Here is a 20,231-nt window from a genome sequence, read left to right as displayed (position 1 = left end):
GACGGGTGGAAACCCTACCGAAAGTATAATGGCTTTTGCCTTGGGCTACGTAACCCTAAAAAGTTAATAACTTTCTTATTCTGTGAGGAAAAAAATTGAAATCGTGTTGCCAGGACGTGAAATTCATACAGAGAACGGAAGAAAAACTGTGACACTCTCCAGAAATATGCAACTCTTTTATGGACGTGTGACATGCTCGCGAAACTCATGTCGTCATTAGGTAATTAAAAAAGTAGAACTGACTTCCAAGATTAATTACTTCCTGCGTGAAAAAGAACATTAATCAATTACAAAATTAAACAAAAGAAAACAAACATGCTCCGCGCGCACGATTATTATTACTTTTTTCTCGCGTAATTTTAAAAATAAAATATAACATTAATATTAATACAATTTTTAAATATTTTACAGTTTATTTTGTCTTCAATGCTTAAAAGAAAGACAGAAGTAATATTTTCGATAAATGGCGACTTAAAAAAGAATCCGATTAACATTTAAAATCAATTCTAACCTGATAAGAAAATTAATTTCTAATGTTATATTATGTCGATAACCGGTCAAATTATTTCTGGAGTAGCAAGAAAAAAATCTGCCTCGGTCCGGATTTGAACCGAGAACGCCACTATTGACGAGTGGAGCGTTTAAGGAATTACGAAACCGAAGCCAAAGCCAAAGTAATCGGAAATATCTAACAGCACGTATGAATTATTTAAGTACCCTGGTCAACAAAATAACATCCATACTCTAAATTTGAAATGAAAATTAAAGATTTTTCAAAATTAAAACTAAAATTGATCAAATAATTAGTCAAATGATTATTGAGAAAGGACGAGATATAATTTAGTTTTTGTTTATCAATGTAATAATTGTTGTAAGTTTTTTTGGTACCGTAATATTAAAAAACAATAATTAATCTTCTCAGCTTGTAAAAACTCTAGTTTTTAAACATATCAGTAATGTATTGGAAACTAAACTTTAGATTTTCTGAATATGCTAAAAAACATTTAAGAAAGATTAGTCAATTATGATAAAAATTATAATTCAACGTAATCTTTTATTGATAAGGAAATACTTTTCAGGTTTTCAAGAAATTTTCAAAAAAAATTTCTTATATAATTCGACAATCATCATCATTAATATCTTTTAGAATTATACATATTTTTTGAAGCCTTAACATTTATTAACAGTACAAATTTTGAAAGAAAAATACTAATATAAAAAAACACTACAAAAACCAAAAATTGTTTAATTATTCTAAATCAGGTTCAGTTTATAAGGATTTTGTTTAAGAATACCAATTTTAATCTAAAGCGCTATAACGTAACCTAAAATTGTTAAAATTTATGAATATATATTGTAATATTCTTTTTATTAAAAATTTCAATTTTGGTCGCAAAATTCTAACATAATGCAAAATTGTTAAAAGGATCCAAATATTTTGTTCAAATTATAATGGTAGTTAGTTTTAAATATGCAGTTTTCCTAAACGCTAACATAACCTGAAATTGTTCAAAGTTGTGAATCTTTAATGAAATTTAATTTATTGAATGAAAAATACCATTTTATGCATTTTTTGTGTAAAATGCTAAAGTACCCTAAAATTGTTAAAAATTATGCAATTTTTAAATATGGCGATTTTCGTTCAAAAATGTAATTTTCCAGTAAACAAAAACGCTAACAAAACGAAAAACTAAAATGGTTAAAAAAATTAATTCTTTGAATTTTCCTATTTTTTTATTTAAAATATCAATTTCTGGTGTAAACTTGAAATTGTTTAAAACTGGGAATCATCCTAATGTATTCTCTTTAAATACAAGTTTGCGGTAAAAAAACAACATAACCTAACATTTTTAGAAATTTTAAATTTTCTTCAAAACTTTATTTTATTTAAAAATTACTTTTTTTTAAATAAAAAAATTTTCTAGGTGCCTTTTTGAAATAAATTTTCTTCTAAGCGTGCTCTAAAATCGTTGCTATTGACCATGGCCGTAATAGTCATTTATGTATTTTGAAACCGTTATTTTTATGGATTGTCCTCAATGGGGCGATTCCTTTACGAAACAGCATTCTGGACCATTTACTAATAATTGAAAGTAAAAAATTTTATCGCTTGAAATTGTTTCACCTCTTGATAAAAAAATTTCTTTGTTCATAAACTGGAAAGATTTACTTGTGGATTGCATTTCCAGTCTGGAAATTCTGTAATTCTGGAAAAAAGTCTGGAATGCCTAGAGTAAAAAAAAGTAAACTAAACTGAAACCAACTATGAATCTGGTACAAGTAATAATAATTATGTGAAACTGATTAACATATTTTTTAAAATAAAAAATTTCAATTTTACAAAGAAGTTATTAATTCTTTAAACTTCGAATTTAATTATTTATTTATTAGCCGTAAATGCAAGTGCGCTCGCACGTTTCTGAATTTTTATGACTTAAAATTAAAAATAGAAACAGTTTAAGAGATATTATTTAAAATGTATAAAAAGAAATTCAATTTTTACCATTTCTTAATGAAAGCTTTTAAAATTGAATATTTTTAATTTAAGTTTCTTTAAATTCAAATTTTTCAAGCCACTAATAATATTTAAATTAAAAAAAAGGCCAAACTGATTTCCAAGCTGTTGAATATTCAACCAAACACTTACATTTTTAGTTTTAAAAAATTGTTTTAAACAACAAAATTAATTTTCAACAAAGTAGCTCAATTTTCAATCAAAGAGATGGGTTATCAACTAAAAATTATGAATCTGTAATCAAAAAAATAAACTTTGATAAAAGTGGTTTAGCTTTCAACCAATGTATTCAATTTTCAACCTGAGAAGGTCAATTAAAACAATGTGATGGTTGATATTTCAACCAAAAAATATTAATTCTGAACAAAATATTTCAATTCTTAACTAAAACAAATTACTGTTTTAACAAACAGTTGCATTTTTAACAAAAATAATCATTTTCTGCCAAAAGAGACGAATGTTAAACAAAATACATAAATTCGAAACTAAACAGTTGAGTTTTTAACCAATTTTATAAATAATATGTTTTCTAATTTAAAAAATAATTAATTCAATCTTGAAGCCGTAAAAATGAAACAATTCAAAACTTCTTTTAGAAATAGAAGAATTCTTAAAGTATCTTCAAACTAAGTCCTTCAAAATTTCTTTTTCTTTAAATTTCAAATAATTATTTTGTTTAAATTATCAGTTATGCTATTAATAAAAAAATTCAGTTGCATCATTGAATTGGAAGATTATTATTTATTTAATTATTAATGTTATTAGTTTGTTACAAAAAAATTTACTTTCACTGTAAAAGTCAGTCATGGGAAAGTGCCATTGCAAAGTAATGTGATCTTATTGGTGGATCAGGGGGTCAATATAAGAACCTTAGCTACTAACGAAGACAAGGTTGCTGCAAAGGTTACTTCTCGGGTTTCCTATCGCGATTTAAATCAAGGTTTCAGTCAATACAAAGGAATTTAATATTAATAGGAAAAATTTACATTTCCCCCTATGAAATTTAATTTAAACAATATTAATTTTCGCTTTTAATTATGGTCTAAACAATATCATTCTAAATCTAACTTTAAATAAAAAATAAACCCCAACTAAACATTTTTAGAGCATTTTCTATGAAATATAATTCAAAAATTATAATATGTAATTTTTTCGGACTAAAATTATTTCGTGAATTTATTTAAGGGTCACCTGAAAAAATATTTGAAATTTAAATTTAAAAAAGTTGTACTCATCAAAAAAGAGGAATTTCCAACAAAGTTTGAATTTTCTATCAAGAATGATTTTTTAGAGACAAAAATCTATTTAATAGGTTCGAGTTTAAAGTCGAAAGAAAAGCTTTTAAATTATTAAAATTATTCAATTTTAAACTGAATTGTTGAGTGTTTTACGAAAAAGGACGAATTTACAAAAAAATACATTAATTCATACAAAATAGTTAAATTTTGAAAAAAATTAATAATTTTTCTACCAATAAATTAATAATTTTTCTACCAATAAATTAATTTTGGAAGCAAGAAGATGAATTTTCAGAAAAACATTGGAATTTTTTACGAAAAAGGTCATTTTTAACCAATCAGTTGAATATTCAATTAAATATTTAAATTTTTAGTTAAAAAATTAATTTTCAATCAAAAACTAAATCTTCAACAAAGAAGGTCAATTTTCATCTAAAGATAGAAATTTTTCACTAAAATTAAATATCTTTAACAAAAAAATCAATAAATTTTGAAGAAAGTAGTTTATCTTTTAATCAGTGCGTTTAATTTCCAACCATAATAGATAAAGTTTCAACAACAAAACGTAATAGTTGATATTTCTATAAAATAAAATTCATTTTAAATCAGAAATAGTTGAATTGAATTTGAAAAATAAGAGTTTTCAACAAAATAATTGAATCCTGAATTAAACTAAAATAATTTTGAGCCAAGCAGTTGCAATTTTAACGAAAAAGGAATTTTCTACAAAAAAAAGATGAATTTCCAACTGAATAATCAATTTCTATCCAAATAGTTAAATTTGGAAAAGTTAAACTGATCAGAAAAAAGAATTCTCAACTAAAAGAGAATAATTTTCAACCAAATACGTTAATTTGTAACCAAATATTTGAATTTTCAACTAATTTCATAAGTCAACAAATAGTAAACGTTTTAATCAAAAAGACGAATTTTTTACCAAATATTTGCATTTTTTAAAAAAAGGTCATTTTTAACTTAACAGTCGAATTTTAACCAAATAGTGAAACTTGTTGTCAAAAAATAAATTATAAGCAACAAAATAGCGAATTTCCAATCAAGTAATTCAAGTTTTAAACAGAGATGATTTTTCAATAAAAATTCTCATTTTTAACGAAAGAAGGGAATTTTGAAGAAAGTAGTTCATCTTTCTACTAATCAGATCAATTTTTATTTTGAAAAGATGAATATTAAAAAAATGTTTTAATCGTTAATTAAAATAGATTAATTTTGAATCAAAATCATTATTTATTTTATAAATTATAAAACAGTTTAATTTTTCAGCCCGAACGTAGAATTTTCTATAGAATATTTGAATTTGCAACAAAAAAGTGAGTTTTTATCCCAAAAGTCGAATTTTCAATTAAATAGTTAAATTTTCAGTTAAAAACTGAATTTAAAAACAAAAAAGGTTCAGATTCCAACTAGTTAATTCAATTTTTCCCCTTAAAAAAATATTTCAGCAAAATACTTTAGTCCTTGACTAAAAACAGATTAATTTTTAAAGAAACAGTAGCATTTTTAAAACACACAAAAACTGATTTTTTTAAAGAAATGCGAATTTTCAACAAAGTACATAAATTTACAATCAAATAGATAAAGTTGTAAACAAAAAAATAGATTTTTTTAAAACAAAATACATGAATTTTCAACTAAAATTTTGAATTTCTAGCAAATAAAAAAAGCTACAGGTAAATTTTTAGTTAAAAAAATTTATTTTTTCAATGAAAAAAATATTAAAAACGAAATACTTAAATTTTCAATAAAGTAAATAAATGTTTAACAATTAAAACAGGTCATTTTCAACCGAGACAGACTAATTGTAAACTAGAAAGTTGTGGCTTTAAACAAGAAAGATGAAATTCCTTCATAACAAAAAATCGTTTTTAAAGCAAAACTGAAAAAAGTTTTTTTTTAATTTTTGAATTTTCTAGCAAAAAAATTTTATTTTTAACAAAAAAGTTGAATTTTTTTACTAAAAAGGATTGATGTGAATCTTCTGATAATTCAATAGGTCTGAGCAACATTTTATGTTCTAAACAAATGATAAAACTGTACGTTTGTTAAACTAAATACTTATTGTTATTAACAAATTTTGTATTTAAAGTTTATAAAATCTAGTAAGGTTTTGAGTAGTCAACAATTTCAAAAAAACACCTTACGATTTTTTTGCTGATAGCTCCATTTTATTTATAAGTTTATTGTTACTTCATAAATTTATAATAAATGTTTCAGATTTAAAATACTTTTTAAACCGGAAAATATTTACTTTGACTTTAATTGCACGTGTTTTCTTTTGCCTAAATGTAAATAAGATAATTAAATATAAAAGCCTTTCTCGTATGAAAAAGATCAATCTACAATTCAGAATTCAGGAATTCGTACAATACTATTATTACTTCAGTCGGAATGCCTTAGAAGTTGATCTTTGGGAAAAAACGGATCTAAAATAATTGTACTTTCTAGAAGGAAATTGGTAGATAAATACAATAATTAAATTACTAAGATCGAAAATAATTTAAGATTCTGTATTTGCACATAATTATTATTAATAAAAATAAGGATAATTGCATCACTAAACTTACGTGCGCATTATCATAATTATTCAGAAGAAATATTTATGGAAAACATTGGTAAGAAATTGACGGAAATTGTGATGGAAAGTGGAGAAAAAAAGGCTTCGAGAAATAGTCCAGGTAGAGACAATTGGGGCCACACTGGGCCCCAGTCAGGTAAACCAACTACCAATTGGGAACCAATAGTGAAATTCTAATCGTGTCTAATTAACTTGAAAATATTTTTTTTAATAATAATAATATTATTAGGGCATTTAATTATGTGCTGTATTTATAAATTTTATTTTAATGCTGAATAAATTTATTTTATTTATAAACGTGGAAATTATTATTTTTGGATGTGATGGTGACAATTATTTAAAACCAATAATAATTATAACATTGCTAAAAAAAATTTTTAATCACAAAATAGGCTTTTCTAGTGAAAGTGAAACTAATTATTTGATTTTACACCATAAAAATAAATTATCGATCTTAAACTTAAAGAACGGAATATATTTTTTAAACATAAATATCAATTTCAAGTAATTCCTAATATCTCTTTCCACTTTTCCATTGTTATTTGTTGTAAACAATTGATTTGGATATTTGAGAATTTGAAATAAGCGCGCCAACTGTAACCAATGCAGTTGCCTACGTGACGCATGCGTCAAAATGAAATCACGAAAAAGCGCGGGTTATTTAAGAAAAATTGAAAATCCAAACAGAGAAAAAAGTGTATTGTTCATGCAACAAAATAATTTTATTGGTATATGTACAACAAATTTGTGTTGGCGCTCCAAATTTTGGTTTCTATAACAAAACCTCTTTAAAATCAAAGTTATATTTTGTTAAGCCAATAAAACTTTTTGTTGAGTCAGAAAAAGATTCTTGTTGAAAATTCTTCATTGCTGGTTCAAAAGTCATTTTCTAAAAAATTTGACATTTAGCTTGAAAATTAAACTATTTTGTCAAAATGTCGACTAGTTGGGTAGAAAGTTAATCCTGTTTCTTCAAAATTAATTAATTTGGTTGATAACAAAATTTAATTATTGTGTTCAGTTTGAAAATTCATAGTAAGGTATTGAAAATACAATTATTTTTTTGAAAATTCGCATATTTGGTTTAAAAATATAAATGTTTCTTGCATTTCTTTCTTTTTACTGAGCAGCCTTTTTTTTAGTAAAATATGCATTATTATTTGGTTAAAAGTTCATATTTTTCGTTGAAAATTCATATTAAAAAAATTTTTAACTAATCTAGATGAAAATTCATCTGTTTTTTGTAGAAATTTAATCTTTTCTGTCAAATAATCCAATGTTTTTGTCGGTTGAAAATTCACAATTGTATTTTCGGTTGATAATTCGTCTTTACTAAATAATTGTTTTGTTAAAATTCTACCATTTTGAGAAAAAGGCCTATTTTTCAATTACAACTTTAATAATTTTTTGAAAATTTATGTAAAAAAATATCACTGTGTTGTTAAAAATCAATCTTTTTCAAATTTAACTCTTTGCTTGAAAATTCTTATTTTTTAAATGAAAATTTAGTTTCTACTCAATTTTTTAATATTTCATTTTTTGTTAAAAATTTATCATTTTCAGTTCCAAATTCAACTATATGCCAAAAATTTTATGTATTTTGTTGAAAATTTGTCTTTCGGGTAGTAAATCAATTTTTTTTTATAAGAGTTTTATCATTTTCCGCAAAATTGCATCTCTTCGCCTGCAAATTTAACCTTTTGTTAAAAATTCGCTATGTTTTAGTGCATTTTTTTTATTTCAACAATTTTTATAGGAAGTAATTCATTTTGATACAAAATTTAACTTTTTTGATGATAAATCTGTATTACGGTTGAAGATTCATATATTTGGTTGCAAATTAACTTTTCTTTTAAAATTTTAATTTGCGTATTGAAAATTCAACAATTTGTTGAATTATTGTTCTGTCTCGAGAGAAAAAATTTTCTTGGTGGGAATTTAAATCTCTTGTAAAAAATTCGTCTTAGTCTTAAAAACCTAATTCATGATAGAAAATTTAATCTTTTTTGGTTAAAAATGCAACTTTTTGGTAAAAAGTTGACCAATTTTTTTATCGTAGAAAATTGATTTTTTTTTAAACGAATAGTTAAACATTCAATTTTTGGTTGAAAATTTATTATTTTAGTTGAAAATTTACATATTTTATCGATTTTTTTTTTCCTTTACAGAAAGATGGCTCGGATATCGCTATGGGGAGCGATTTTGCTAGTCCTGATGCATTTTGCAGCTTCGGAAAAACCACAGAACAATACTTTAACCACAAAAATCAAAGGTAATTATAATTTTTATTATCCAAAATAAAATTTATTAATTAAAATTGTTTTTCTAATCTGTAGTGAGTGAATACAATAATCACAATAGAATTCTAATTTCCTGCGCAGTGATCCAACTCTGAAGTAGAAAAAGGATGAGTTTAGTCAGACATAAAATTATTGATCAATAATCTGAGTTTGTAAGAGCATTTTCTGAATTTCAGCATTATGGGATTAATTTATTAGAGAATTAAATGATTTTTAGAGATTAAATGAATAATACAGTCTTACTGTCAGATTGTAATGTATACTTCAGTGAAAGTAAATACATTAATTAATTGAAATTTTGCGTGAGAAACGCAAACATGCAAACGTGAATATAAATTATTTGCAATTATATATGAATAATAAAGATAGTAAAATCATATAAATTGTTAGATAGGAACTTTTTGTTGTTTTAGAAATTAAAATAACAAATTTTTTATACAAAAACAGTTTGAGGGGGGGGGGCTGAAACTAAGGTTGATAGCAAGGGGGTAGGAATTTATAAATATAATATTTTTGGTTAAAAGTTTTTTTTAATTGCAAAATCTACTATTATATTTATTCTTCGGAATTAATCTCGTTTAGTTAAAAATTTTATTATTTGGTTAATTATTAATTATTTTATTGAAACTACAACTATATTGCTACACGGAAAGACATTTTAAACATTAATTCACGGAGCGGCTACTTGATCATATTTTAACTTTGGCGCGAGAACTAGGATCTAGGAACCCTTGCTTTGAAAACAACGGCTGTTGCTTTAAATTCAAGGGTACCGAGATCTTAAATCTTGCGCCAAAGGTAGAATAAAATCAAGGAGCAGTTACGTGAATTAGTCTCTCAAAATTTATGTCAGTATAAGAAGTCATTTTTTTAATTAAAAATTCTACTACTTTGTTTAAAATTCACTTTTTTATTTAAATTTTCATCTGTTTGATGGAAAAGTGAAATATTTTGATGAAAATTATTTCCATTTTTGGTTGAAAATAAATTTTGCAAACTTACAAGTAAACTATTTCATTTTTGGTTAAAAATTTTTCTTATTCAGTTAAAAAACAGTCAAAAAGTAAAAAAAAAACTTTATGCTTGAAAATTCGTGCATTTTGTTGAAAATTTGTAATCATGGGTAAAAATTTAATCTTCTTGCTTGAAAATGTATCATTTTCGGTTTAAAATGCAATTTTTTATTTGAAATATCAACTCTTACACGCTTCATTCAGAATTTATCTTTTTTTTAAAGTAAATTATCTGACGGAAAATTTAACTACTTTATGAAAACATTACTTTTTTCATTAAGAATTCATATTAGTTAGAAATTCAACTATTTCCTTTTAAAGAAACTTTTATGTAAAAAATTCTGTTTTGTAGAAATTTCCTATTTTTGGATTCAAATTTCAACAATTTGGTAGAAAATTCAACTATTTGGTTGAAAACTAAAGTTATTGGTAGCAAAATCATATTTTTGGGTAAAAAATTCAACTTTTCTGTAGACAATTCGTTTTTTCACTTTAAAATGATAAAATATTGTTGTAAATGCAGTTAATTTATTTAAACCTAATTTTCTTTGGCATATCATTAATCTTCTTGGCCGAAAAATAATTTTTTAAGTCATAACTTTAACAACTTTGTTCTAAATTCATTTTTTAAATCTTTTTTTTCTAGAAAATTAATCTTTTTAGTTGAAAATTTGGCAACTTTAAGGAAATTAATTTCTTTTGTTTACAATTATTTTATTTATCAGAGTGTATGTAAAAAATGTAACTATTTGATAAAAAGTTCATGTATTTCATTTAAAATTACTGTACTTGAGTATAAAATTAATCTTATTTATTAAAAATTTAACTTTTTGTTCAAAAATTAAACTATTCTATTAAAAATAAATAGTTTTATTAAAAATTCTACAGTTTTCTAGAACATTCGAATTTTTTATTTTAAAACTTTCATCTTTATCTTAATATTTATTTTGTTTGGTAGAAAAGTAATATTTCATGGGTAAAAATGATTTTTCTCAAATGAAAATTCAACTGTCTACTAAACAATTGTTCTTTTTGGCTTGAAAATGCCAATATTTGATTAAATTTTAATTTTTTTATGAAAAGTCGACCGTTTGATTGAAAATGTATATTTTTATGCTGAAAATCGAACTATCTGGTTTGAAATTCAACTATTTTGTTACAAATCTAATTAATTTTGAAAAATTCAACAGTTTATTAAAGTCATCTTTTTTTATTGAAAATTGAACTATATTGTTACAAATTTATCCTTTTGGATTGTAAATTTATCTTTTATGATAGAAAAGTCGTGCTTGTTGGTCGAAAATTTATCTTTCTTGGATGAAAATGCACTTTTTTGTTGGAAATTCAATTGTTTTCGAAAAAATTGTTCTTTTTGGTTTGAAAATTTTACTCTTTGTTTCATAATTTTAGCAACATTCATAATTATTTCATCAATTGTATGATTTTCATAAACAAATTTAATGAAAAAAAAACATTAATTGGTCATCTATTGATTCAATCATTATATTTGTTTTAAAAATCATCATTTTCATAGACTTGCTAATTATAAAGATTGAAATTTAAAAAAACTTATTTTTCAGTCAAAAATAGCCGAATAGTAACAAAAATAGTCAAAGTTTAACCTATAATTATGCGTTTTGAAGAAATATTCTTTAACTCTTAAATCGAAAGGACATAAATGATGAAAAAAATGTCGTTGAAAAAATGTTCGAATAATAAATTTTTTATTTATATTTTTTAAATTTATAAAATTAATTAATTAATTATGAATGTTGCTGAAATTATCATGAAGTTCTCAATTGAAAAGACTGACATCGAAAAAAACAATTTTTTTCGTAAACAGATACCCGAATAATACATTTTGACGGAATAATTTATTTGTTTATTAAACTTGTTTAGAGTATTAACAAGAATAATCTTAAAAGAAATTTCCTGAATGATAATATTGTTTTCATCCAGATTTTTTTTTGCAATATAACCTGAAAACCGTTAAATTATTGAAAATTGTAGAAAAAAACATTTCCAACAAATAATTTGTTTATAACCGATTTTTTGTTTATCTTATCATGGTTTTATATCTTTATCTAATGTAAATTTATGAAACCTTAGCTGCTAGAACAATTTTCCTATTATTGATGAGCACCGGGAACGTCAAATATAAAAAATTATAATTTTTTTCTCATATTTATTTATTTAAAAATAAATAAGTAAAAATCATTCTGGATAACTTTCTTTGTAATTTCATGAAATTTAAAACAAAATTATTGTCTCAAATGGTCAATATTTGTGGGTTGAACTTTATTTTGAATAAAAAAAGTCAGCTCTTTCATTGTGTGCCGCCAGGCCTTCAAAGAAAGTACGCGCGGCGCTATGTCTCACCAGGCCTCGACTACTCCCCTGAAAATATCACAATTGCTTGGAATATTCTCAGATTTTAGTTTTTTGTTGTTCTTTCGAGAATGTCGTTTTATTTAAAAAATGAGACTGATAACAATACTTTTATATGTCAATAACATGTTTATAAATCGAGTTGAGCAGTTTATGCACTCGTACCATTTAGAATGTACTCGCAATTAATAATTTTGCAATACTCACCAAGAAAAATAAACTGCGTTGTTAGAACAAAGGCTGTACATAAAATGCAAGTATGTCTTTTAGATTGTCAAAGATTAGTTTAACTAGGAGGAATTTAGTTACTTAATTTTTTTAAACTTTAAACCGCAGTTCAAAATCATAAAATTTAGAGATTAAAATCCTCGTTTAATATTTCTTCATAGTGAATATTAAGTACTAAGAAACCGCAATTAAAATTAAGTTAAATAAACGTACACTTTTTTTGTACTTTTTAAAAGAACATTTATAGCCAGTCTACTTATCCTATTTGAATTTCAAACTATAGATAGATAATTGATTAATTGAATAACTTTTTTTGTGTTATCATTAAAAACAGAATAAACGTTTTCTAAATAATAAAAAAGTTTTTTCAAGATAAATTATTGGCTAGAAATAAATAAAACAATATTTTGATAATACACTGAAGGCTTTTTCAATATTTTTTCTTCTCATAAAAATATTGAATTTACCTAATGTAAGTACTAATTGAAAAGCAACAATTAAAAATTTTCTTCAATACCATAAAGAGTACAAAATAATATTAATAATAATACAACATACAAATTTCAAATAACTATTCATTTGTTGAAAGTTTTTGAACACTTAAATTTGAGCTGAAATTCAATTTGAAATATTAAGAACAAGGAAATAAGTTTTATCAGATTATTTTTTAATTTATTTGAATATAATTTTTATAAGATTTTTTGAGAAAACTGAAAAAGATTTTTGAATATATACAAAGTATAAAAAAAGAATCTAGAAGATTTTAAACAACTTTTTAAAAAATAAAAAGATTTTTGATAAATTTTCGGAAATGTTTCCAAGTTTTTAAATATTTCTGATCCACGTAAAATGTATTAAAGTCCTGAAAATATTCCTAACTCGAATTTAGCATAAAATATTTTTAAATTGTTCTGAATGTAAAAAAATGCCTTATAATCTTCTAAACTTTCCAAGAAATTTTATGAAAATTTGTTTATTCTCTTGAAATTCTGTCAAAAGCTTCTAAAGTTATTTTTTGTGATTAAAAAAATTTAACTTCTAAACATATTTTAAAGCATAAAATTCGTTTTTGATTTCCTTAACTCTTCTGCATATTTCTTGAATTGACTCTATTAATTTTTTTATTTTTCAATCTTACCAAATTAAAACACTTTGCTTTAGAATTTCTTTGCGAAATTCTTTTTTAATCTTTTCAGACCTTCTAAATAGTTTAATCTTTAAAAATAATTCAAAATTTTTCATACATTTTTTTAATTCTGAAAAATTCAAAAAATTGCCTCAAAATCTTACAGATTTTTCTTTGCAAATTTTCGACATCTTTTAAAGTGTTTTGAAATCTTTTTCAATAATTCCTTAAAATTCATTTTTCAAAATAAAAAATCACTCTGATGTTTCCTAGGAGCCCAAAGAACTTTCCTTTCTTTCCTAAAACTTTTACAAATTCTTTAAAAAATTTTTACAAGTTATAAATATTTTTAAATCCTTTCAAAAACTCTGAATATCTTTTAAATTTACCCGATTTTTTTTTCTGAAATTATGTATTCTGGCAAAATTGCAGAAATTTGGTTTCAAAAATTTTACACGCTTTTTAAAAATTTTATTAAATCAAAATTTTTTTTTTAAATAAATGTAAATTTGCCGGTTAGGCTTTCAACAAAAGTGATTTCGAGATATTCGATACATGTCGGTACAATACTTTTTTCCAGATAGAAAACTTTAAAAACAAATTATTGATCAAGAATTTTATTTCTAAAAGTTTCTTTAAAACTTTTTTTATCTGATTTGATGACGTCTGCACTGAAAAACAAATAGCTCCGAAAATTAAAATAATGCTTTTGATAAAAAATCGGAATTAAAACCTTTCTTCGATTTTTTAAGTTAATTTTTGAATTCTACTTTATTTTGAATTACAAATATTTATCAATGATACGCTACACCCCGTGCAAAAATTTGCATGTGGGCATAGTAGCGTTCTGAGCAGTTTACCCTTCTTCAGATGTGGCCCTGGTCAGATAACCTGACTTGGGCCACACTTGGGCCTTCCCAGTTTTTTCCAAGAATGCTCTAGTTTCTTAAATTATAGTAATTGTGCAGAATAAAGAATATTTTTAAATGAAAAAGTACTTTTTACTTTTTAACCAAAAATATACTTGTTCTTAGAGTCTGTTGGAGGTTTTTTAATGTTTAGGGAAAGCCTTCTGGCATTCGGTCCATATGTGACTTTATGACACTAATTTCCTCGACAAAGGAGAAAAATTAAAATAACTTTCACTTTTTGTCTTAAGCAATGAAATTCTGATAATCTTTAACTTAAGAACTAAAATCGCATCGAAATGCATAATTATTTTTACTTCCTTCATGAGTTCCCTCACGTCTTAACAAATTTAAAACGCCATTTAAGGCCGTGTGACGAGTGGATCACGTGACCAGATTCCTACCTTACTGAAACTTTTTTTATTTTCTAACTTATTTTCAGGCGAAATTCCACATTAACTTAAAAATTTGGGATATTAAATAAGGAGCACTAACAAAGGTCGGTCTGGTCCTAAATTGTATAATTATGAAGAAAGTTTTTTTTGTAAATAATTTTGTTGTTGTTGCTTTTTTCATAATTATTAAAATTTAGATTTATACCCATCTTTCTTTGTGCTTTTTATTTATAACACCAAATTTTCAACTAGATGTGGCCCTTTGTGTGAAAATAAGTTAGAAAATAAACAAGTGTCGGTAAGGCAGGAATCTGGTCACTGGTCCAACTCGTCACATAGCCTTAAAAAATAAATTTTGTTACCATCTTGGTAGCGCGCATTTCTCACGGCGTGCTTTTACAAAATAAGAAAAATCATTACATACGTAATATTTAAAATTAATACGTTTTTTTCCTTGATTGAATTACTAAAATAATTAGTAAAATAATTAGTAAAATAATAAAATTAGTTTAATTTTAATAAACTTTGAAATATAATACAAAAATTTAGGATAAGTTACTAGGTTTTGTTAGACTAATTAATATTTTTCTTCTCTTGATGTCGCTTAATCATTTTTTTAGACGAATTAACAAGAGTCGCATCTACTTGATTTTGGGTAAAAGTTCATTTATTTTTTAATAAAAAAGGCTGCTATCATATTTTTGATTCGGAATTTATCTCGTATGGGTAAAGATGCTAAAGTTTGGTTAAAAATTGGATTATTTTGTTAAAAATACAACTACATTGTTAAAAAGGACTTTTCTATCTCTTTTTTATGAAAAACTCTAACATTTTATTTAAACAATTTTTTTTTAATTTTTCTTATTTTTGGTTGGAAATTTAACTATTTTGATGAAAATTCGTTTTATGTTTGGCGGAAAATAAGTTTTTTAAACAGAGAATTAGGCTATTCTATTTTTGAATAGAAACTTATCTATTTCAGTTAAAAATTTATCTTTTTTGATTAAAAGTTCAATCCTTTTGATAAAAAATGTTTGTATTTTATTGAAAATAATTTGCATTGCTTAGCAGGAAATGAATCTTCTTGGTTGAAAAATTATTCTTTTTGAGTGAAAATTCAATAGTTTGGTTGAAATATTAAATGCTACATGATTTGATGAGAATTTATCTGTTTTACTCAAAGAGTAAATTATTTGACTCGAAGTAGAACTACTTCTTATTAAAAGTTTTTTTAAGGATTCATAATTATACTTAAAAATTCAAAAACTTGCTGCCAGATGATCTTTTATTTTATTTTTTTAATACTACGATTTTGTTTAAACTTCATCTTTTTGGCTCAAAAATTCAAGAATTTGGGTGAAACTTCAAACTGGTTAAAAAATCTTATTTTGATTTTATTCTAAATTCATCTTTTTTGGGAGAGTATTAATTTTCTTAGCCTAAAATTATTTTTTTTTAATTCAAAATTCAACAAATTTTTTAAAAATTCAGTTTTTTTCTTAAACATTTTTTTCCTAAAAATTCAACTATTCAACTATATTCGATAAGTTGGAAGTTCTTCTTTTTTTGATAGAGCATTCATTTTATTTTATCTTGTATGCTGTATAAATTGAAAATTCAAATATTTAGTGGAAAATTAATGTATTTGTTTGAAAATTAGTCATTTTGGGTAGAAAATTAATCTGGCTTCTTGAAAATTCAAATATTTCGTAGAAAATTAATATATTTTGTCAAAAAGCCGCTCAACTTTTTGTTTCAGATTTTGTGAATTTAACAATCTTATGAAAAGTTCATCTTTCTTGATTGAAGACGGTATTTTTTGATAACAATTCTTTTTTTTTTAATTTAAAAGTACACTTTGAGACAATTTTTTTAACTTTTCAGGAATAAAGAAAGTTTTAGTTAATCAAAATTTTTTTAGGGTGTCTAAAAGATTTGAAATCAAAATTTTACGATTTTGCCATATTAAATCATTTTGAAACAAATTTGAGTAAGTTTAAAAGATATTTCGAAGTTTTGAAAGGATTAAAAAATAATGAAAACTTGTAAAAATTTGTTTAGGAATTTTGTAAGGTTTCACGAAAATGAAAAAAATTGATTCAGGTTCCTAGGAAAAATTTTAAAAAATCTAGAAAAATTAAGGAAATTCTGAACAAATTCTAAACTTTTCAAGATTTTTAGAAATGTTTGATTTTTAAACATTAAAAAAAACTTTAGAAGCTTCAAAAGAATTTCAAAAGGTTTTAAGAGAATAAATTTTTTTTAATTTCTTGAAATATTTCGTAGATTCTAAGGCATTTGTTTATAGTTTGAATAGATTTTCAAGATTTGAAGATAAATTTCAGTTAGTTGTAAATATTTAAAAAAATTTTAAGCATTTTGAATAGACTAAAAATATTAACAAATTTGGAAACATGTTCGAAAATTTTTTAAATATATTTGTTGATTTCCTCCAAACTTCTTAAAAACTCCTAAACATTTCTGTTAATAGACTCGAATTTTTCCTGATATTTTGTAAAATCCTTTTAAATAAAATAAATTTTTTTAAAAAAATATTCTAGGTTCTTTCTTGATACACCTGAAATGTTCAAAAATATTTTTTTATTTTCGCAAGAATCTTGCAAAAATTATATTTATACGAATTTAAAAAAAGAGTAATATTTATTTTCTTGTTTTTAATATTTAGAATTTAATTTCGGCTCGAATTTCAATGTTTAAAAACTTTGAATAAATACTAAAGAATAATATGCTTCTTAGAAAATGTTTTAAATTGGTGAATTTCCATATTATTATATGCAAGAAGTAACTTTAATATTTGTATGAAAAGAATAAATATTCAGAAAGCATTCAGTATAACATTAAAATATTGTTTTATTTATTTCTAGACAATACTTTATCTTAAAAAAAAAAACGGTTTAAAAATTAGAAAGCGGCTATTATTCTTTTAAACATAATACAAAAAATGTTACGTAACATCGGCGTGTTTTTTTTTATTTTTGGAAATTTTTGAACCTTTTTTGTGTTTTAGAATTTTTACACAAAATACACCAAAAAAGTAGAAAAAGCTGGCGCCGAACAAACTAACCTGCTTTAAATGATACTTGATTTTAAAGAAGCGTTTTATCAAGATTTATCAAAATCTCTAGAACCCCCAGTGTTGAGATTATCCAGCTTGGCTCACTTATTTTTTTTCTACAAACAATTCTAAATCCGATCACCAAGTTAGACAAAAAAAATTCCAAAAACAAAGATTGAATTGATGATTTTTTTATAAGACAAGGCTTATAAGAATAGAAATTAAGTCAACGAATTTAGTGCTTAACATTTCTAATAATATTTTGAAAATAAGGAATGTAATTTATGAACAATTTACATTCTGAAAATTTAACTAGTTCATTTTTTATAGTTCCATTTTCTTTCTTTCATACTATTTTTAATATAAAAGTATTTCAATTAAATATAGTTCAGTTACATGAATATTGAATTGGAGGAAATATACATTTTAATATATATTGGAGGTAATATACATTTCAATTGTAATTTCGCGCCAAATTTCGCAGTCATTTCTGTAACCTCATTGGCGGACAAGATTCTCGATCTGGTTCGATTCCGGCTGTTACGTTCCGTTCCATGTTCCAATGATTCCATTCGACGCCATTTCACGTTCGGTTGCACCAAAGATCTTTGGTTGCACACACTTTAACAAAGTACGCATGAAACATTTTTTAATTGCGAATTTGTGATTTATATTGTAATTCATTTCCAACATTTATAAAATTAAAACCTTCAATTTAATTTTGTTTTTTCAAAAAGGAGGTGTTATTTGTTCGATTTAATACGTACTTCTTTTCTGTGCTTGGCACTTTTGAGGTTAAAACTACATAATCGTATGCTTTTTCTTTTAACATCGAGAATAAACGTCATTCACGATAAGTTGAGGAAGTTTATAATAAAGCTTTGATAATTTTCAAACTTATTTGTACTTATTATATAAAAAAAGTCTTTAAGGGCGTCTGTCACAGCTAAATACCTATATTACCGACCTCAGTTTATTAGTTCACTGAATGTTTTTTTGAACCTAAGAACTTCTTTTGTAAATAAAATATCGAGCTGCAACTTTGGAAAATGTATTAGAGTACAATATAAAGTACGTTTAGGTACTGCATTTTGGTAGGAACTTCACTGAAAATTATTTTATCTTTTTTCTGAACCGCGACGTTTTTTTGAACTTTCGAAATTTTTTTATACATAAAATATCGGTCTCAAACTTCGAGAAATACAAGAGCCGAAAGAAAACTAAGTTTAAGTACAAAACTTAATAATAAAAGATTCAAAAAAAATTTCAAGAAAAAAGATGAAATAATTTTCAGTGAAGTTCCTACCAAAATGCAGTACCTAAACGTACTTTATTGTACTCTAATACATTTTCCAAAGTTTCAGCTCGATATTTTATTTATTTATTTATAGTTTCAAAAAAACATTCAGTGAACTGAAAAAGTGAGGTCGGTAATACAGGTATTTAGCTGTGTCACATGCCCTTAAGGCCATGTGATGAGTGGGTCACGTGACCAGATTCCTACCTTACCGCCACCTTTCTTATTTCCCAACAATTATAAAACTTTAGGACCAGACCCTTCATTTTTAGTGTTGCTGGTTAAATATGCCAAATTTTCAACTCGATGTGGCGTTTCGTGTAAATATAAGTTGGAAAATAAAAAAGTGGTGGTAAGGTAGGAATCCGGTCACGTGACCCACTAATCACATGGCCTTAATCAAAAGTAATAAGTACAAAATAACAGTTCGTTTATTCTGAACTTTTTATTTTTGACATCCCTCCTAGAAATATTTGATTGGGCACAGTTAATAACGATTAAGAGTAATCAAAAGTTGAATCGGTTTTAATTGTTATCAATTGTTATCAATTGTTTCCATTCGGTTTGAAATGAGTAAATACACTTGCCTGCAATACGCTCTCTGAAGTTTTCGTTTGAAACACACATGACGGGCACGTGTTTATTGGGCAGATATTAAATTTTTTAGTTCAACAAAAGTTTTAACTACAAAAAAATATAATGTTTAGGCGGTATACCGTGGACATCGTTACGACATCTTTACGACAACTTTACGACATTCTATGTCCATGTCGTTTTGCTGTCTTTACGATATCGTAAAGACATCGTCAGATCATGCGACTTATTTACAATATCGTAAAGACAGCAAAACGACACGGGCATAGGATGTCGTAAAGTTGTCGTAAAGTTGTCGTAAAGATGTCGTAACAATGTCGTAAAGACGTCGCCAAATTTTGTGCCAACTGGGTACCCAATTGAAAACAATTGGAAACATTATAGAAGGAAGGATGGAGACAATATTTTTAAACACAGACTAAATAAATTACAGGAAGCTCATTAAATTTTTAGTATAAAAACTTATCCAATCCATAAGCACAGACATTTTTCATATTCTTTCCTTCCTGAAACATTGTGATCAATGGCCACATCCCAGTGGGCACAAAATTTGGCGACGT

General features: G+C 24.7%; 1 protein-coding gene across 1 annotated transcript in view; it reads left to right on the top strand.

Moving 5' to 3' along the window:
* Positions 1-20,231, top strand: part of LOC117173281 (peroxidase) — a 149,718-nt gene that overhangs the window by 36,950 nt on the left and 92,537 nt on the right. The window contains exon 2 of the mRNA XM_033361762.1: positions 8,515-8,618. Within this exon, the coding sequence (XP_033217653.1) occupies positions 8,519-8,618 (100 nt within the window). The 5' untranslated portion in view covers positions 8,515-8,518. The remainder of the gene's footprint in view (positions 1-8,514; positions 8,619-20,231) is intronic.

Source organism: Belonocnema kinseyi, chromosome 5, assembly GCF_010883055.1.
Source record: "Belonocnema kinseyi isolate 2016_QV_RU_SX_M_011 chromosome 5, B_treatae_v1, whole genome shotgun sequence".
NCBI lineage: Eukaryota > Metazoa > Arthropoda > Insecta > Hymenoptera > Cynipidae > Belonocnema > Belonocnema kinseyi.
The sequence above is the reverse complement of the archived record's forward strand: the minus strand, read 5'-3'. Positions and strand labels throughout refer to the sequence as shown.